Raw genomic sequence first — 22035 nt, forward strand, 5'->3', positions numbered from 1 at the left:
AGTTCGGTCCCGGGCTCCCCCAGATGTAAAGCTATGTAAAGCGCTTTGGATGAAAGCGCTATATAAATGCACCATTTACCATTTACACACACACACACACACACACACACACACACACACACACACACACACACACACACACACACACACACACACACACACACACACACACACACACAGGCACACTCCAGTGAAGTGATGGCTACAGGACTAGTTGCTTTCAGGCTCCCACAGTAAATCTCTATGATTTGATCGCATGAAATGAGAGAGAGACCTTTTGGCTCCATGTTGCTATGTGTTCATTAACATAATACAGCAACACAGACAGACAGACAGACAGACAGACAGACAGACAGACAGACAGACAGACAGACAGACAGACAGACAGACAGACAGACAGACAGACAGACAGACAGAGATGGAGAGAGAGAGAGTGGGAGAGAGAGAGAGAGAGAGAGAGAGAGAGAGAGAGAGAGAGAGAGAGAGAGAGAGAGAGAGAGAGAAGCGTGTCAGTTTAATGATGTATATGGGGAATTTATGCCATTTTGACCCTACATTGTGACCTTGACCTTTGACCCTTTCAACCCAAACATGAATCATGCGTTCGGGGGGGGGCAGCCCTACTGATCGTTCCCTCCAAGGCTCGTGAAATTCCGTCCGTCCGTTCTCGAGTTATTTTTGCCCCACACAGACAGACGAACGGACCAGCAGATGTGAGGTGAAAATCAAACCCTAAGCCTAAAGCCATGGCCACAGAAAACTGTTTTTTTTTTTTAGCTGCCAATACTTTTCTGCCATACATTTGTATGGTAAAGACATTGTGCTACAATAGTATGGTAAAGACATTGTGCTACAATAGTATGGTAAAGACATTCTGCCATATTTGTATGGTAAAGACATTCTGCTATACATTTCTATGGTAAAGACGAGCTGATGTCTTCTCCTCTAGCCAGTGCAAAGCATAGGCGTCCGGCGCTTTTTTTTTGGCCGCCTTCGAGTAGAATATTGTTAAACATTTGTCGCTCATCAATGTCCCGTTTGATCCTCCTGGCTGTGTGTGACAACCCGGTCATTTACCACCTGACTTCGATTTTCAGCCCGCCACACAGCCTTTCAATCCAGACCTACAGTCTATTGTGTTGATCAGAGCAGTGGTCACTGAATTATGGCCATCTTGAAGTATTAAACACTGCTGCAGCGCCCTTTATGTGTGCAATGTTTTTTTTTTTTTGGTGTGACTATTTTCATGGCAGACCTAAACAGTGTTTGTGCCAAGTTTTGTGCCGATTGGAGATGTGTGCGTGCGTGCGTGCATTCGCGCGCGCGCGCGCGTGTGTGTGTGTGTGTGTGTGTGTGTATGTTTTTTGAATCGTCAAATAAACAAAGCGCCATTTAGCAACTTTTATCGAAGATTCCAGTTGCCTCAACTTGCCTGTAGTGGCTTATCCTGAAAGGTATTTGTCAACACAACTGACCACACTTTCTGCTATGTCGTTTCAGCTGAACATACTTGTGTAGCGCAGCTTTCCAGAACCTGGGCTGTGATTGCTGCTGGTGATCAATGGTCTATATTAGCACAATCAACAGTCGCCGGCTTCTTTGATTGGCCGACACAACCCATGAGCTTTGTTGATTGGTCAAACATTGCTCATCGTGTGTGCCACTGAACCAATAAGTATAGCGTGCACATCAGGACCTCCATTCGTCTACAGAGCAAGACTTAAAATATCCAAGTTGATCTACGGTGTGAGACATGTTCCGCTGGACTGTGCATCTGAGTGGGGTCGGACCGGATTCAATATTTAATCACACTGTTGCAGTGGAACACAAGCTGTACTACTTTAGTGGCATAGGTGGCGTCATGGAGGAATGTCTTAATTTGAGCATCTTCAACACAGTGTCTTTACGCTGGAGGAATTTGCCTCCAGTGACAACTGAAGGAGGACAACGTCCCCCTGAAGTTCCTTGCAGACGCCGCAGCTACTCAGCTGTGCTGATACAAGACGCCATCTACATCTGGGGAGGGTATCCTTACTGCAACGCGCTTTATGCATTTGATGTCGACACCCACAGATGGTTCAAGCCGGAGCTGCCAGGAGGGGCCGTTCCAGATGGGAGGGAGGACCACTCGGCCTGTGTCTTGGAGAAGGTCATGTATGTCTATGGAGGAAGAGGTGTATCTGGATACACTAATGACATCTACAAGTTGGACACTGCCGCGATGGTCTGGTCTTTAATTAACACCAGAGGCATTCCACCCCCTGAGTCTGCCAACATCATCGGGACAAAGATGTACTTCAATGTATTTGAGGACCAATGGTTGAACCGGCACAACACCATCAGAGTGTTTGACACGGAGACCAACTGCTGGCTGAGCACGCCTTTTGCACTTCCAGATGGACACTGGTTCATTCATAATTTAGCCTTTGCCTACAATGGAGAGCTGTACACATTTGGTGGCCAATATCATAAGCAGCCCCTCAATGATATGTGGAAATTCAATCCAGGGACCTTCTCCTGGAAGAAGGTTGGAACCAAGGGAAAAGCCCCAACCATGAGTGAATGCTGTTGCATCGTGGGAGACCGTGTCATTCTCTGTGGAGGATGGAGCACATCCAAAGACCTGTACGTCTTAGACTTGAGTCCTAGTCTGAAGGCGTTATGTAAGCTAGTAGTTATCCAGTACGGTCTGGAGCAGTCGGAACTCCCACGCGACATCAGGTGGGAGCTGGCAGCCATGACTACCAAGAGAAACTGAAAAAAAAAAAAACAGAAACGATATAAAACGAAAACAGCCCAGGTTGAGATACAACCTAGACCAGCGGTTCTCAAACTGTGGGTCACGACCCAAAGTGGGGTCGTGGGAAGGTGCTGTTGGGGTCGCGCGCATTGGCAATCGGGGAAAAAAAGTTTTTCTTTCATTATCAAGAAAAGGGGAAAAAAAGTGGGGTCGTCGACTCGTCGTGACCAGTGTTGCCAGATTCTGTGAGAGAAACAAGCAACCAGGTCTAGGAAAACCAGCCCAAAAGAAGCGACTATGGGCCACATGAGCACTTTAACATATACATCAGCTATTTGAAAATAGCAAAATCTACTTGTAGATCGGCTATTTTCAAATAAAATCTTGCAGGGAAATTATAATAAGCAGATCTGGCAACCCTGGTCGTGACCAGCGTGAAGAGGACGTCAAACATGGCCACTTGACTCCTCATACACACATACAGAGAACCATCAGCATCACAGGAAAGACAACACACACACACACAAGCCCTAGTAGAGGCACACAGAACTGAGTTAGCTGTGCATAGTTAAATAGCAGGAAGTTCAATATGAGCGGGTGTCGGGTAGCTTAGCCCATTTATTATCATTTTTTGATTTCTTTGGCTATTAAAAAAAAAGCTGATCTATCGGTGTCGCGCTACAAGCTTGTAGATTTGCTATTTTTTTTTTATCGTGAAAGTTTGTGCAAATCTTAATAATATATATATATTTTTTTTAAAGCAAACAGTTGTAACTCAAATCTTTGCTTTACAGTTTTTTGAAAAACATATATTTCTATATCAGTGGTTCTCAAACTTTTTCATGTCAAGGACCCCCAAAAATATGTATTTGGCCACGGACCCCCATCTCAAAATATGTTGTAATAGAGACCCCCAGAAGCAAAGATTTTAGTCAAAATGTTTCCCTTTAAAATATATATATTCAAATATTTTCACAAATGTACAAGATTTTTCAGAAATAGCAGATCTACAAACTCATAGCGCGGCACTCGGTGCCACGCTATGAGCTTGTAGATCTGCTATTTTTATATAGCCAAATAAATCTAAAATGACAGAGACGCGTTCCCGGATTGAATGGGTTAAAAGAGTTTTTGTAACTCAGAGAGTAAGAGGGTAAATACATGGACCACGGGTCCATTTGGTTCCATTTGAACCCTCTCGGAGTTAAAATAACACTGTTAAACGCTATTGCTTGAGACCAGACATGTGACCAAAGCGGGGGGGCGGGTCACCAGACATGTGACCAGGGAACCGGAAAACAATCCCCAAAGAATGCTATTGGTTGGGTGGCTTGTCAATCAAGAGCGGGGGCTGGGGAATGAATGCTATTGGTTGTGTAGGTTGTCAATCAAATCATCCCCGCCCCTCCTGGAGCATAGCCTACTTTATCATCAATTTGAGAATAAATGGGACCATAATTTAGCAAAACGCATATCTTGATGATTGAAAGGAGACTTTAAACTAGTGACTTGAAGCATATAGTATTTATGACAATTTTTATTAAGGTAAGAAAATCTAGCCTAAAGTTCGTCAAAAACCCATCCGCTTACAATGAGAGAATATTCTTTCTGACACCTGCGAGTCGCGACCGAGTCTTTTGCAGCAGCGCTACAATATTATTCATTCATTTCATTGATAAGATAGGCCTACAAATCAGTAATCACTGATGTAATTTCATTTTCTAATAAATATTCATATATAAGGCCAGCAATGTGTGGTTTTATTTTAAGATATTATTTATTTCAACTTTGAAATATTGCACTATAAATAAAGTGTGTGGTCAACCAAAAAAAATCCCCTTAAAATGGGGTTGTGGTATAAAAATGTTTAAGAATCGCTGACCTAGACAAACAAGGCTGGTGTTGGGTTGGAAGACTTCAGACTAGGGGTGGAAGAAAGTATTGATACCCTTGAATATCATGATATTTTGCGTCACAATACTGTTTCGATACTGTATGAAAAATAATGTATAGATTATTTTTTAAAAACACATTTGGTTCCAATTGTACACTCTCAGAGTGTTAAATTAACACTGAGGATATTGTATGCATTGTATGCCTTTTGATGAATTGAGTACATAGGACCACAATGGAAACTAGCTCCTGGATAGAAAAAAACGAAACTAAACATAAACATATCTGGGATCTTGTAATCTTGAAATGAAAAAGGTTGGGAATCACTGCTCCAGTGCAGCATATAAGCTGGGACACAGACAGTGTGAGCATGTCATAAAGGCTGGTCTGAGGTCAGCCTTATCTAGTCCATATACAGGAGAGACACAGAGATGAATATACAGTAAGCAGGTCAAGAAGGCTGATCTGAGGCCAGCCTCCTATATAGTCCATACAGGAGAGACACAGAGATTAACAGAGAGAGATTAGTTGGCCAGTCAATTCAATTCAATTCAATTCAAAGGGCTTTACTGGCATGAGAAAACATACGTTTACATTGCCAAAGCAGAAAGCACAATACAGCAATACAATCAAAACAAAAAATATGTACATTTGAAAGTCAGAATCTTCAATAGATCAATTTCTATGTACCAAGATCACTGGGTGCAGGTATATAGTGCAGGAATATACACAATGATTAGTCTTTAGGGTGGTTGTGTTCCGTTTGATATCCTTCTCCTATCACAGCAACTCACGAATCTTGCTGCTGTGTTTGCACATTGTTGTACTTCGCCCAGCAGATATGGGAGTTTTTTGTCATTGGTCATGTTTTCAAAATCTCCGTGTGTGGTTGTAATCTGTGGGAAGTATGTGTCTCTGATGTCTTGGTACAATGGACAGACGGTTAGGAAGTGTAGCTCGGTTTCCACTTCATTTTGTGTGCAGTGGGTGCATAGTCTGTCTTCTCTCGGGATACAGGTCTGCCTGTGACAACCTTTCTCGATCGCAAGACTGTGCTCACCAGTCATGCTGGAGCCATTATCTCTGTGTGTGTGTGTGTGTGTGTGTGTGTGTGTGTGTGTGTGTGTGTGTGTGTGTGTGTGTGTGTGTGTGTGTGTGTGTGTGTGTGTGTGTGTGTGTGTGTGTGTGTGTGTGTGCGCGTGTGCGCGTGTGTAAGCCGCTCTCCACTTGCAACAATTAAGGGGGGGGGGGGTGTCAGGTCCATTACCATCAAACAGTTAGCATGCCCACTTAATGGTTCTATTTATAACCGGCCTGGGCTGCTGTGTGTGAATGTGTGTGTGTGTGTGTGTGTGTGTGTGTGTGTGTGTGTGTGTGTGTGTGTGTGTGTGTGTGTGTGTGTGTGTGTGTGTGTGTGTGTGTGTGTGTGTGTGTGTATGTGTGTGTGTGTGTATGTGCGTGTGTGTGTGTGTGTGTCTGCATGAGTGCGTGCGTGTGAATGCCTGTTGTGTTCTTGTGCATGTTCGCTGTAAGTGACAAAATTATAAACAAATGTACGCAAGAATTCAATGATAAACTACTCTATTGGACTGGACCACTGGCATGCACGCACGCACGCACGCTCGCACACACTTGTTTTCAGATATATAAGCAGCTATAGCTGCTCATCATACAGACATGTATGCATATCATTGCTGTCGGGTGGACACATAATACAGTACAGTCATGTCCAAAACCCTAACTTTTCAGGAAATGTAAAAAAAGATCCTGTGTTCTAATGTGATCCAATGTAGTCATTATTTTGTCACAAGCTCTTGTTAATACTTTTCAACGGTCCAATATTCATAAACACCCCCACACACACTTTAACTTTCCAAAATTCTCATGAATAGCGTGAATAGCCCGTCTACAAGCTCACGCGTTGTGAGTCGGACGTTAATTCATGAAAAACGCAAATCGTTGAAATATGGAGATTCAAGGATTCTGCCCGACAGTGACGATGCCGCTACAGTTGTCACGATTATGACATTTTACATGACGATAAATTGTCACACAAATAATTGCGATTGACAATTTAATTGTGTTTTTGACGTTGAACACGTTGGAACATAATGGATAAAAATGGCTTTTAGGCTTTGAAGTTGCACAGGGCAGATAATGATAAATAACCTGAATAAAATGACTGAAATATGTTATAACTTTACCTACTGTGTGAGCGTGTAGATCTACTATTTCCAGTAGTTTTTGAACATGTTTCAAAATACATGAAACATTTTCAACATGGAAACGATTATGACGGTCGATTACACAAAAAATGATTACGATTATCTCAAATAAATTGCGATTAGGTGATTATGTAATAATCGTGGCAGGCATATATAATAGCTACAATGACTGATACATCAAACAACTGCACTGACAAAGTCACTGTCATCATAACCATCACGATATGAGCCAATTAAACCCAAAGCCACGCTTCACAAACTGCTGAGAGCAACGCCCCGAAACGCTGCTTTGAAAATAGGTGATGAAGCAGCACTTAAGACAACACGATCCAGCCTGTCCCATGGCATTACGCTGGCTAAGAAAGAAAGACTACACCCCAGAAAATCAATAACCGTTTCACTAGCACAAGACAAACACAGAGTAGGATGCAGGAGGAGATACAGGCCATCACGGATGACAAGAATCCTCTGCATGCCTGTTCAAGGTTCAAGGTGATCTTCATTGCAGGTACATGACAGTAAGGTTTTTTCAGACATTGCAGCCCCAGATAGCAAAATATGGGTGAATCAACGTTGAAAAATAGTCGGCCATAACGGTTGACTCAACGTTCAATCTCAACGTTGAAACTGTACTGAAATCACAACGCCATTATTATTTGATTCAACGTTGGGTTTCAACCACTAACTAACACTATATCAACGTTGATTCAACCATCATCTAAATGGTATTCTGCATGCTGATTTTAGTTGATTTTATGTTGAATCAACGTTATGACTCAATATTGATTCAACCATCATCTAAATGGTAATCTGCATGCACATTTTAGTTGATTTAATGTTGAATCAACATTAGGAATCAACATTGATTCAACCATCATCTAAATGGTAATCTGCATGCACATTTTAGTTGATTTTATGTTGAATCAACATCAGGAATCGAACACTGATTTAATTTATTAATTGGATTATACTGAATCATATTAGGAATCAATATTGATCCTGATCATCCAACAACCTAATGGTAATCTGCATGTACATTTTAAATTATGTATGCTGATATACTGTAAGGCTACATCTTGTTCAAAATTACCTTACATTTCCCAAAATGTGAAAATATAAAAATAAAGACAGACAATATGATTTGAATCTTCACATTTATTGAACCAAGGCATTTAGACCTGCGTTGAACTGCTTTAACCATTGTTTTTATGCTTTAACAGATGAAATATAGAACATATACAAGATTGTAGATCTGCTATTTATGAAAGAAATCGTGAAAATGTCTGCAAGCATTTGGATATTTTGACCCGATTCTGTGAATGTCTTCTAAATGATAGATCTGCTATTTTTGAAAAATCGTAAACATTTGTTCAAATCTTTGAATATATATTTTTCAAAGGAAACTTTTGTAACTGAAATCTGTTTCTGGGGGTCCCTGGAAAGATATTTTTCTAGGTGGGGGTCTGCGTCCAAATACATGTGATTTTGGGGGTCCTTGACATGGAAAAATTTGAGAACCACAGATTTGGAAGAAGTATTTAGAAGACAGAATCGGGGACAAAATATTAATTTTCACGATTTTTTTTGGGTTGTTTTTTATAAAAAGAAAAGAAAAAAAGGTCCAAGTTCAAACGCAAAACGCTGTCCCGGTCTAGATGGGTTAAAGAAAAGAAAAAATGGTTGAAGTTCAAACGCAAAACGCTGTCCCGGTTGTAATGGGTTAATCCCTTCAGGGAGGGAGGGAACCTGCAGAGGTGCCACCTGCATCCAGATCCGGTCCCTGCTGCTCCAGAGCATTCCTCGGGATGCCTCCCTGACGGCCAGGCGCAAACTGCAGCCAAGACTTGACCGTCTTTTCATAGTTCAACTGGGTTAATTTTCGGTCCGATCGTTGAGCAGCAGCTGAAAGATAAGATAACATAACAAGAAAGCACATGGGATTTAAACACTCAATTTTGTATACATATAAAACACAAAGACACTTAATCTGCAGCAGCCAGTGCGGGTTGGCTAAAAGACTGGACTGGAATTTGAAATGAGCATCTAAAGCATTGCATACACTTTCACCAGCACCTGACTCCAACCTAAACTTTTTTTAAATATTAATTTAGGAAATTGTGCTCAACTAGTCAACAGGAGATTCTGGTTAAATCAGTCTAAATGCACACATCCGAGTTGAAATCTGAGTTGAAATCTGATTTGAAACCACCTCCAGAGGTGGTTCGAAATCAGATTTAACTCATAGCACATACAGCACAATAGGCAGGTCGCACTCTGGAGCCCTGTGCCTGCCACAGTCTGTGTAGACAGAGTTTACAGCTGATCAACTGGTTATGAGGGGAGGGGAGGGGCCCTTGGCAGCCTCCTTGCTCTCTGCAAATTTTACTTGGAGGCTATTTATTCCGAATGTATCATATTTTTAAGTTTAATTGTTATAGCACGCCCGTCCCCCGAAATAAAAGCCCTAAAAACACAACACAGTAAGACAGACATGTGTATACATTGTCACAAGATACCCCAAGATATATATCTATACAGGCATGCAAACAGCCCGAGGTGAAAAAGGTGACAACATGTTGTTTTCTTTCGGGTCAGGTGTCACACAATTGCCCTATTTGAGTTAAAAAAGGTGACTGTAGCTGAAAAGTGACACTTTTGCATGTCTGTATACAGGTGGACTATAGGTGGTCTATGGGTGGTATACGGGTGGTATACAGGTGGTATACAGGTGGTATACAGGTGGACTATAGGTGGTCTCTAGGTGGTATACAGGTGGTCTATAGGTGGTCTATGGGTGGTATACGGGTGGCATACAGGTGGACTATAGGTGGTCTCTAGGTGGTCTCTAGGTGGTATACAGGTGGTCTACAGGTGGTCTCTAGGTGGTCTCTAGGTGGTATACAGGTGGTATACAGGTGGTATACAGGTGGTCTACAGGTGGTCTACAGGTGGTCTACAGGTGGACTATAGGTGGTCTATGGGTGGTCTATGGGTGGTGTATGGGTGGTATACAGGTGGTATACAGGTGGTCTCTAGGTGGTCTCTAGGTGGTCTCTGGGTGGTCTCTGGGTGGTATACGGGTGGTCTATGGGTGGTATACGGGTGGTATACGGGTGGTCTATGGGTGGTCTATGGGTGGTCTATGGGTGGTCTCTGGGTGGTCTATGGGTGGTATATGGGTGGTCTATGGGTGGTCTATGGGTGGTCTCTAGGTGGTATACGGGTGGTCTACGGGTGGTCTCTAGGTGGTCTATGGGTGGTCTCTAGGTGGTATACAGGTGGTATACGGGTGGTATACAGGTGGACTCTAGGTGGTCTCTAGGTGGACTCTAGGTGGTATACAGGTGGTCTCTAGGTGGTATACGGGTGGACTATAGGTGGTCTCTAGGTGGTATACGGGTGGACTATAGGTGGTCTCTAGGTGGTCTCGAGGTGGTCTATGGGTGGTATACGGGTGGTCTATAGGTGGTATACAGGTGGACTATAGGCGGTATACGGGTGGTCTATAGTTGGTATACAGGTGGTATATAGGTGGTATACAGGTGGTCTATAGGTGGTATACAGGTGGTATACAGGTGGTCTCTAGGTGGTATACAGGTGGTCTCTAGGTGGTATACAGGTGGTCTCTAGGTGGTCTATGGGTGGTCTCTAGGTGGTATACAGGTGGTCTATAGGTGGACTCTAGGTGGTCTCTAGGTGGACTCTAGGTGGTCTCTAGGTGGTCTCTAGGTGGTCTACAGGTGGTATACGGGTGGTATACGGGTGGTCTATGGGTGGTATACAGGTGGTCTCTAGGTGGTCTATGGGTGGTATACAGGTGGTATACGGGTGGTATACAGGTGGTCTCTAGGTGGTATACAGGTGGTCTCTAGGTGGTCTATGGGTGGTATACAGGTGGTATACGGGTGGTATACAGGTGGTCTATAGGTGGACTCTAGGTGGTCTCTAGGTGGACTCTAGGTGGTCTCTAGGTGGTCTACAGGTGGTATACGGGTGGTATACGGGTGGTATACAGGTGGTCTCTAGGTGGTCTCTAGGTGGTCTATGGGTGGTCTATGGGTGGTCTATGGGTGGTATACAGGTGGTCTATAGGTGGTATATAGGTGGTCTATAGGTGGTATACAGGTGGTCTATAGGTGGTATACAGGTGGACTATAGGTGGTCTCTAGGTGGTATACAGGTGGTCTCTAGGTGGTATACGGGTGGACTATAGGTGGTCTCTAGGTGGTATACGGGTGGACTATAGGTGGTCTCTAGGTGGTCTATGGGTGGTATACGGGTGGTCTATAGGTGGTATACAGGTGGACTATAGGTGGTATACGGGTGGACTATAGGTGGTCTCTAGGTGGTATACGGGTGGACTATAGGTGGTCTCGAGGTGGTCTATGGGTGGTATACGGGTGGTCTCTAGGTGGTATACAGGTGGACTATAGGTGGTATACGGGTGGTCTATAGGTGGTATACAGGTGGTATACAGGTGGTCTATAGGTGGTATACAGGTGGTCTATAGGTGGTATACAGGTGGTCTCTAGGTGGTATACAGGTGGTATACAGGTGGTCTATAGGTGGTATACAGGTGGTCTCTAGGTGGTCTATGGGTGGTATACGGGTGGTATACAGGTGGTATACGGGTGGTATACAGGTGGTCTATAGGTGGACTCTAGGTGGTCTCTAGGTGGACTCTAGGTGGTCTCTAGGTGGTCTACGGGTGGTCTACGGGTGGTATACGGGTGGTATACAGGTGGTCTATAGGTGGTCTCTAGGTGGTCTCTAGGTGGTCTATGGGTGGTATACAGGTGGTCTATAGGTGGTATACAGGTGGTATACAGGTGGTCTATAGGTGGTCTATGGGTGGTATACGGGTGGTATACAGGTGGACTATAGGTGGTCTCTAGGTGGTATACAGGTGGTCTCTAGGTGGTATACGGGTGGACTATAGGTGGTCTCTAGGTGGTATACGGGTGGACTATAGGTGGTCTCTAGGTGGTCTATGGGTGGTATACAGGTGGTCTATAGGTGGTACACAGGTGGACTATAGGTGGTATACGGGTGGTCTATAGGTGGTATACAGGTGGTATACAGGTGGTCTATAGGTGGTCTATAGGTGGTCTATGGGTGGTATACGGGTGGTATACAGGTGGTATACAGGTGGACTAAAGGTGGTCTCTAGGTGGTATACAGGTGGTCTCTAGGTGGTATACGGGTGGACTATAGGTGGTCTCTAGGTGGTATACAGGTGGTCTCTAGGTGGTATACGGGTGGACTATAGGTGGTCTCTAGGTGGTATACGGGTGGACTATAGGTGGTCTCTAGGTGGTATACAGGTGGTCTCTAGGTGGTATACGGGTGGACTATAGGTGGTATACGGGTGGACTATAGGTGGTCTCTAGGTGGTCTATGGGTGGTATACGGGTGGTATACAGGTGGTCTATAGGTGGTATACAGGTGGTATACAGGTGGACTATAGGTGGTATACGGGTGGTATACAGGTGGTCTATAGGTGGTCTATGGGTGGTATACGGGTGGTATACAGGTGGTATACAGGTGGACTATAGGTGGTCTCTAGGTGGTATACAGGTGGTATACAGGTGGTCTACAGGTGGTCTCTAGGTGGTCTCTAGGTGGTGTACGGGTGGTCTATAGGTGGTATACAGGTGGTATACGGGTGGTATACAGGTGGTGGTATACAGGTGGTCTAGAGGTGGTATACAGGTGGACTATAGGTGGTCTATAGGTGGTCTATGGGTGGTCTACGGGTGGTATACAGGTGGTCTATAGGTGGTCTACGGGTGGTATACGGGTGGTATACAGGTGGTCTATAGGTGGTCTATGGGTGGTCTATGGGTGGTCTACAGGTGGTATACAGGTGGTCTCTAGGTGGTCTCTAGGTGGTCTCTAGGTGGTCTCTAGGTGGTATACGGGTGGTCTATGGGTGGTATACAGGTGGTCTCTAGGTGGTCTATGGGTGGTCTCTAGGTGGTATACAGGTGGTATACGGGTGGTATCTGTCCTTTGCATAATCCTGCAAGGTCATCAAGGCTAGGAGGGCAAGTGCTACGGGCTGAGGTGGAGTCTGAAGAGGTGAGTCTATGGGTGGTATACAGGTGGTCTCTAGGTGGTCTCTAGGTGGTATACGGGTGGACTATAGGTGGTCTCTAGGTGGTCTATGGGTGGTATACGGGTGGTCTATAGGTGGTATACAGGTGGTATACGGGTGGTATACAGGTGGTCTCTAGGTGGTATACGGGTGGACTATAGGTGGTCTCTAGGTGGTCTATGGGTGGTATACGGGTGGTCTATAGGTGGTATACAGGTGGACTATAGGTGGTATACAGGTGGTATACAGGTGGTCTATAGGTGGTCTATGGGTGGTATACAGGTGGTATACACAGGCATGCAAACAGCCCGAGGTGAAATAGGTGACAACATGTTGTTTTCTTTCGGGTCAGGTGTCACACAATTGCCCTATTTGAGTTCAAAAAGGTGACTGTAGCTGAAAAGTGACACTTTTGCATGTCTGTCTATAAGTGGTTACCAACTCCACTGACTGGCCATCTATAACACTACTCTGAGGAACTAGTGGTGTGACAAATACTTACTGAACAGTGCCTCTTCGCCTCATCCAGTTTGTTCTTCCCCTCTGGGATGACACCATGCTTTCCGTATACGACGGCATTGCGGCACTCCTCATGGGTGAAGAACACCTCGAACAAGGCGTGGAATAGCCTCTTGCAGTCCTTCCTGGCACGCTGGTGTATGGCTGCCAGCTGCACAGATGAAATCATCTGTCCACAGCCTGTGAATAGAGAGCGAGCAATTAACAAACTGCATTTTAAGACATCAGCTACATTGACCCCTTTCTGCGCTCAGTGCACCATGAAAACAGACAACTGTGACCTTCTGAAAACTTCACTATCTAGTTGCAGCTCACAACACGGATCACTCGCTACCAAGAACGTCAGGTTCAGTGTGAAATGTATGGCAAACGTATACATCCATACCTGGATATAGCTCCTGCTGCCCGAGACTGGACACTCCAGACTCTAGGTCACCGACCAGGGTGATAAAGCCCTTCAGTGCGTCTAGTTTCTCAGAGCCTAGAACAAAGACAAAAAAATCTGAGTCTACTGAGTGTATTTGTAAAACAATAAGATTGAGTACTGTTCTACAAAGCTCTACAGTATATTCTGATAGCAGTCATTGATGAGTATTTGTTCAGTAGCAGGGGTCGATCTCCCCAGCTCTTCAGTAAACAGAAAACAAAATGAGTGCAATAAATCAATGGTTATTATAACCGTAACAATCAAAATTAAAGTGTCTGCATTAAATTGATGGTTATTCAAAGCTAAACAATCAAAGTGCCTGCATTAATCCAGTGGTTATTCTAATCTTAACAATCACTAACTCCATCAGTTTTTGAGAGATTGTATTTTGGGTTTTAGGGATTTATGTCCAAGTGAGAGAAGAACTCTTTGAATAAAATCAAAGGTGTTCTTCATTGATTTGGGGTACTCCAAATTCAGTGCGTAAATCAGTCCAAACAGTAGGCAGATGGCATGTGGGAGACTTTGAAGGTCATCACTGTTGTACCTTCCAAGACGATGCATGATAGTGAAGAGTCCAAGTGCAGTGAGTGAGGAGAAGCCGGGCTGTCTTCAGGAACCACGGTCAGGATCCCAATGGAGAGGTGGGACATGTCTGGAAGGTCATCGGTGTCCTAACAACCACAATTACATGTCAAATGTCGCCTTTTTATATGGTAGAAAACACAATACACACCCACTAAGGGGAAGTAAAATTCTGGAATGACTATATTCAATAGAAAGAACAGACTGTAAATACTGTACACGCATAAATAATTAACAGATCAATTAATGATTTAAGTACATCTAGACAGCTGTAAACATTCTGTCTGCTTGAAAGTAGAGTTGTTATCCCAAGATCTATTATGACCAGATAGTGTATCACGTTGTTAAACATAGCCATGTCCTGAACTAAACAGTTGTCATGTTGGCACCATTTTCAAATAGTATAGCAAACTTATTTACCAAGAGTATCAGTGAAGTGTTGATGTTGTTTGAAGAGAAACAGTCTAACATTGATGTGTTAGACTGCAGACTAGCAAGGCAAGGTGGAGGGAACAGTGGAAAGCAGCAGAACCATCTAGGCTTCACAACTACATCGAGGATCCCACAGATGTCCCTGGCCAGCACCTGCCCCGTAAGCAGTGGACAACCCTCAACCGCCTGAGGACAAGCGTGGGACGCTTCGGTGAAGCAATGCAACAGTGGGGCCTCTCGGACAGTGCCCACTGTGAACCTGGAGACCCCCTAAAGACTGTGGAACACATCATGACCAGCTGCCCGAAACACCGCCCACCACATGGCGACCTAGGCCTGATGAACCTGGATGACGAGACGCTGGACTTGCTGCTGCAACAGAGCTGAGGATCTGATGACATACGCAAGAAGAAGAAGATTGATGTGTTAGACTTTAATTAATTAGTTATAGGAAATATTAGTAGATCCCCTCATAAAGACAAGTGAAGGTGTACAGATACCTGTGTCTATAGATAAATGACATTTGTTTTATCATTTAGTTTTTGAAAGCATAGTGGGAGAATGCCATTAAATGCAATCAGATACAAGTTTTAATTATCATGAATAGGGCAGTCTATGGAGGGATGACTTTGTATCTTAGAAACTTAACAGTGGAGGTACAGCTGATAAGGAGAAAGTGGAGCAGGATTAGTCACACATTCAGGAGAAACAAAACAGCAATAATTAAACATTAACATGGAACGCACCAGGCAAACGGAGCAGAGGAAGACCCAAAAACACCTGGAGAAGGAGCACAGATTTAACATAGGTTTAACATAGGTTACTGCATCCAAATAGCTCTAATGAGGTGAATGCCAGTGTAACACTTTTTTCTGCCCAGTGTGATGTGGTATTTCTTTACTGTTTGGTTAGGATTTATAATGGTAAATTATGTTTTTTAAATTGCGTGGTTCTGGCATGGCTTCCATGTTTAAAGCGATAGTGCTTAAAAGGGCAAGACCACTTTGGTAGAGGTTTGTGTTGTGTATTTACCTTGCCATGATGTAACTCCAAAGGAGGACAAGAAATCAAAAATAATTGCTCCATTGATTAGAAATTGATCATTCAAAATATGCTCCTCATTGACTTACATTGTACGCTGAAACAGCTCTCAAAGTCACTATTTTAGCACATAAACAAACACAATCAAAGCTAATTCAGACAATATAGAACATCACCAAACCCAGTACTGTTTATTTTTTGAATAAAAATGTCAACTTCCTGCTGATTTTACTATTTGAAGATCCGGATCCACAGATCCAGTCGGGGTTTTCTTCTTAATAAAAATAGTAAAATCAACAGGTTGTGAGCTTGTAGATTGGCGATTTTTTTTTAAGCAACGCTGTTGTACGACAAAAGTATAAAATAGGGCTAAAGTACTTAATCAGACTTATTGATTTACTAATTATAAACATCACTTGGATACAATTATATTTTAATCGTGTGTAAATATGTTTCTACCAAAGACTAGTTTCAAAATTTGCGAGTCAGGCCTGCCTTATAGCTATGGATCACGAGCGTCATGGATAAACTGCAAACTAGTGTTTGCACTTTCTCCATTTATAGCCCGTACATCCACATAAACGTTCAGATTCCAAATATAAAGTGCTGACCTCATGGCCACGAATGTTACAAGTATGTACGGACCCTCAGATGTACACGTATCTTCCGTATTGTTCAATAAAAAGCATTTTAATCCGATCGGTGGCCATTTTCTTAGGTTTTTCGCCATATGCTAACTGTGACCCTATCGGTTGGGAAGTGTATTGCACTCTACATACGTTATAACTCTATGAAGAAATGGCCATCGATCGGATGAAAATGCTTTTTATTAAACAATACGGAAAATACGGGTACTTCTGAGATACCATATATAATTGTAACATCCGTGGCCATGGGTTAAGCACTTTATATTTGAAATCTGAACGTTTATTTAGATGTAAGGACCGTAAAGTTGAAAGTGCAAACACCAGGTTGAAGTTTCGTCATGACTATCATATCATATATGACAGTCATGTTTCAGGGCTATACTCGGGCAAATACACGCCACGGTCATGAACTAACAAGTTGGACAACATTTTAATTCCATAAACTAATTCAATTTACCTGTTATAGTAGATTAGAAGCATGGAAACATCCATGTCTGTAAGGTTCGCTCCTCCTGAGCCGTTAGTTCGACTTCCTGCAGCTCCCCGGTCCGTCTGAGTGTGTGTTCAAAACGGATAAGCTCCGCCTCCGCCTAACCCCTTTATAATGTTGACGCAATGTTGGGTCAGTGGTTCTCAACCTGTGGATCGGGACCAGCCAGGGGTCCCCACATGATTTTTTTTTCTGGGGGGGGGGGGGGGGGGGTCCCCAGATGACAGTGAAGGGACAATTTAAGTAACCTTTTTAATAAATGAAAAAGTAAAAATATAGCAAATAAAAAGACCATTGCTGCATCAAGAGTAATCAACAAACTATACAAAAAAATTTTTGTCAAACATTGGCCAAATTCTCAAATAATATAAGAAAGAGGCAAACAGCCGATCTGCAAGTTGTGAGCTTGTAGATCGGCTGAAGTTGAAGGATAAAATTAATAATGATAATAATAACTGATATTAATGATGATGTTCACATCATGTAAAAACATTTAACATTTTTGTGCCTTTTGTTTTTTAACCTGTTGTTTTTTAACCTGATTTCCAAAAATGTAAAGTGTGCTATAAATAAAATGTATTATTATTATTTTTTTATTATTATTATTAATATTATTATTACTATTATTATGTATACTTTACATTACTGAGAATGTCTGCAGGTGGCACATCTCTGTGCAGTGTCTGAGCTCTGCCGTGTAAAGGGTGAAGAGAAGGGAGGCCAGCACAGTCCCCTGGGGGACTCTTGTGCTGCAGGTCACAGTGTCAGATGTAAAGTCCCTCAACCTGACGTATTGTGGTCTGTCAGTGAGGTAGTCCATGATCCAGGACACAAGGTGTGGGCCAACATGCATGCTGTTCAGTTTGTCTTTCAGAAGGGGAAGGAGGGGGGGGGGGGCTGTATGGTGTTAAAGGCGCTTCGAAAATCAAAAAATAATATCCTCACAGCACCACTTTCCTTGTCCAGGTATGTAGTCGAAGCTATTGAGGTCTGAATTAAAATCCCTGTATAAGGTCGCAGGCACCCCAACTTTAAGCTGGTTCCCTAGGCCTAGTAGGCCTAGAGCCTAGGGAAGTTGAATCGCATTCTTATGCTTTCCTCTGGGAAACACGTCCATGTAAGACACTACAAGACCATTCAACCCTAAGACCACTCAAAATGGTCTTAGGGTTTTAGATTCTTAGGACCATAGTGAAAGTGGAGATCTTCGCCATAAAAGTGTCAAAGAAATTAGACACATATCCACGTGTTCGCATGGACAAGCTCTACAACATATCAAAAGATGGGCCCGTAATACATTATCAAGTTAAAGCACGTTGAAGTGAAGCGGTAACACTAGGCCAGGGGTTCTCAAACTTTTTCATACCACGACCCCATATAATAAGGGAAATCTTTTGGCGACCCCAGCAAACCGCCCCCAAAATATCTCGCTAGAACCACATCATTTCTTTATCCGACATAGCGGTGCAGCTGTTGGTAGTAGGCTACTGGTGGTCTCTGGTTGTCTGTAATTGTTGTCTGACGGTAACGTTACGACGCAGTCTAAGTTAAACTCCGTGCGAGGGCTACAGATGAAACCACATGGATCCGCGGTTCTTGTATTTTGTACCCTCTCGCTTACGGACTAAGTAAATCGTTTTGAAGAGCTCAGCTAAATCATCTGTGTCCTCCTGTGTTGTTGCTACGCTGTGTGCATTGTGTGCAGTGTCAGTGTCGTGTCGGGGTGTGTGTGTGTGGTGTCGGGGTGTGTGAGAGAGAGAGAGAGAGAGAGGTTTCACGTTGGTCGTGGACGCAGCCCCCCCAAATTATACATGCATGATGTGTATTGAAGCACAGCCTATCGGCCTCAGTTGATGCGCGAGACAGGACAAATACACAAACGACTGCCTGGTGTAAAATCCGAGTGAAGGACATCGTCTTTTTTTCCTTCCACTTTGGGTTGCGACCCATAGTTTGAGAATCGCTGCACTAGGCAATTAAGAGCCTAGGTTGTAAACCGTAGGTCTGTGTGGAAGGAAACTTATATTGGGCGAATCGGACACGCACTGATCGAGAATCTGATTTCGGATTCACTCCATGGGCTCCAGAAGGCTAACCCTAACCCAAGGGCAGCTAAGGTTAGGGTTAGCGAAGGTAGGGGGAGGAGGGGAGGGGAGGCGAAGGCATCCCCCCTCCCTCACCCGTCAAAAAAAGAATAAGGCAAATGTCATAGATTCAACATTGAATCAATGTTGGTATTTCAATAATTAAATGGGAGGAGGGGGGAGGGGGAGGAGGGGGTTGCCCCCCCTCCCCCCAACAAGAAAAAAAGAAAAGAAAACGGCAAACTGCATGGATAAAACGTTGAATCAATGTTGTCATTTCAATCATTAAATGGGGGGAGGGGGGGTGTGAGGAGGGGTGTGCCTCCCCCCCTCCCCCCATCAAGAAAAAAGAAAAGAAAAAGGCAAACAGCATAGATTCAATGCTGATTCAATGTTGGCATTTCAATCATTGAATTTGCACCATAGATTCAACGCTGATTCAATGTTGGCATTTCAATCATTGAATTTTGCACTGCAATACAACAGTGATTCAATGTTGAAAAACCATCAGTCTTCAATCGTAACCAAAAATCAACCCTAACGACTATAATTCAACGTTGAATAACCATATTTTGCTATCTGGGGCAGCATTAAGTAATAATAGTAATTAATAGGCATGTAACGATAACAACTCACGGTATGATATTAGCACGATAAGTCCATGATGCGACATTTACCACGATATAAATAAAAAATACTGAAATCTTTTGGATGCTAACTTTTCATTTCCCTTCATAAGCTGTGGTGTGGAGATGCACTCTGCTTGATTCGGGGATTGAAGCAAAAACAATTAAATTTCGACTGAAACTGCCGTCTCAAGCTGTGATTCATGAAACAGTTCGAAAGGGAAAATTCTTGTTCTGGCTCGCTCCTCGCGCACCTGCTCTCCCTCACCAATCTCCGCACCTGTCTCCCATTCTACAATCAACTGCTGCATGCCTCTACAAAAGGCAGCAGTTGCTTCGCACAGCCGTTGCTTCGCGCCAGAGCTTCACCTGTAAACACTTACGGTAAAGTTCAGGCCAGCCTACTGTATTGTTAAACTCAGTTGTAGTGCTAGTTACCGTTTAGCTTTACGCAGCTATTTGCCAAGCTGTTCAACTTTACACAGTTTGCAGCTCCAGCCTTTTTGTTGTTCTCCCGTGGTGGTTATTTTTCACTGACCCTGCCTCTCCTCTCCTCTCCAGTGCTCCGGATTCACAAGCTGGGAGTTGTGCCAACCTGCGGAGACACCAACCCACACCAACTCCACTTTCCACCCAAAGAATACTCTTCAATAAATACGCCCACGGGCTTCACCTGACCTACGTCTCCTCTTTGCTGTGTGCTAGGGTCACACACACACACACACACACCAGCCATAACAATTATCTTTCTACTACTCTGCCACTGTGATGTGGAATGCCTTGACATCATCCATTAAAGCATGTGAATCACTGTTTTCTTTCAAAATTGGCCTGAAAAAGCATCTATCAGGAAACTACGAGTGGAGTTATATCATTCCCGTTAAAATGAGGGGTCATACACTGCTGACGTTTTCCCCCTTTCCATTTTCTCTGTAAATATAGCCATTTTTGTTGTTGTATTAATGTGTTCTGCTGATGAATTGAATACATAGGACAAAAGCAAGACGTTTTTGTGTTATCCTTTTAGCCGAAATGTTTTTACTGTACCTCTGTGCTGTTTACATTTTGTGACTAAAGTAATGAATCAATCAAAAGGAGTCCTAGTGCTGTGCTGTGTCTCCTAAACAATTAGCACAATATGTAGAATGATGTTTAGGTGTTCATTCTAAAACCATCGTACAGCCAACCAGTTGAAGAAATCACAGATTGAGGCTTTAAAGGGCAAGACCACTTTTGTAGGGATTTGGGTTGTGTATTTACCTTGCTATGATCTAACTCCAAAGGTGGGCAAGGAATCAAAACAATTGCTCCATTGATTAGAAATTGATAATATAAGATATGCTCCTCATTGACTTACATTGTATGGTTAAACAGCTCTCAAAGTCACTCTTTTAGCACATAAATGTACGCAAACAAAGTTGATTCCGACATTATAGAACATCACACAACCCAGTACTGTGTTTTTTTATGTAAAAATGTGAAATTTCTGTTGATTTTGCTATTTCTAAGAAAACCTGGCCTGGATCTGCGGATCCAGATCTTCAAATAGTAAAATCAACAGGATTCTTTTTTGTTTTATAAAAAGAAAACAGTACTGGGTTTGGTGATGTTCTATATTGTATGAATCAACTTTGTTTGCGTTCGTTTACGTGCTTAGAGTGACTTTGAGAGCTGTTTAATCGTAGAATTTAAGTCAATGAACATATTTTAAATGATCAATTACTAATAAATGGAGCAATTATTTCCGATTTCTCGCCCACCTTTGGAGCTACATCATAAAATGATAAATACACAACCCAAACCTCTACCAAAGTGGTCTTGCCCTTTAACCTTTGCTTTTATTAAAATATCAAAGACCATTATGGTTTTATGGAAGATGCTTCTGAACATCAATTTACAATTTACAATTAAGGAATAGAACATTGTATTCTGTTGCTACGTTGACCCATTCTAATACACAACTTATAAAAGTGACTGAAATCAGTCGTGTCGACTGACAACTTTGATCCATATTTCACAGCTCTGGTCATATATCGTACATAAACAGATCTTTAGACACTTAAGCTTTTGTCTCTGTTGATACAGAGCTGGTAGAACTGTGTGACTAAGGCCTGATTTAAAGTGGTGTAAAGTACATTTATTCAAGTACTTTACTTTTGTGTATTTCCAATTTCCAATACTTTTACTTCTTCTCCACCACATCTCAGAGGCAAATATTGTACTTTTACT

General features: G+C 43.0%; 1 protein-coding gene across 4 annotated transcripts; it reads right to left on the reverse strand.

Moving 5' to 3' along the window:
* Positions 1–8004: 8004 nt before the first annotated feature.
* Positions 8005–17169, reverse strand: LOC308105351 (uncharacterized protein). 4 transcript variants are annotated; one of them, XM_080456022.1, is made up of 7 exons: positions 17064–17157; positions 15665–15698; positions 14907–15309; positions 14449–14575; positions 13860–13955; positions 13458–13654; positions 8005–8760 (listed from the first exon to the last, which is right to left on the reverse strand). In XM_080456022.1, the coding sequence occupies exons 3-7, from the start codon at positions 14955–14957 to the stop codon at positions 8731–8733; spliced, it is 501 nt and encodes a 166-aa protein (XP_080312148.1). In that variant the 5' UTR covers positions 14958–15309; positions 15665–15698; positions 17064–17157; the 3' UTR covers positions 8005–8730. The 4 variants fall into 4 exon arrangements, with proteins under 4 accessions (XP_080312148.1, XP_080312145.1, XP_080312146.1 ...); XM_080456019.1 differs by lacking the exon at positions 8005–8760 and having other exon boundaries at positions 13318–13654; XM_080456020.1 differs by lacking the exons at positions 8005–8760; positions 15665–15698 and having other exon boundaries at positions 13318–13654; positions 17064–17169.
* Positions 17170–22035: the final 4866 nt, after the last annotated feature.

This window comes from Gymnoscopelus braueri (genome assembly GCF_963280865.1).
Source record: "Gymnoscopelus braueri genome assembly, chromosome: 2".
Classification (NCBI taxonomy): Eukaryota; Metazoa; Chordata; class Actinopteri; order Myctophiformes; family Myctophidae; genus Gymnoscopelus; species Gymnoscopelus braueri.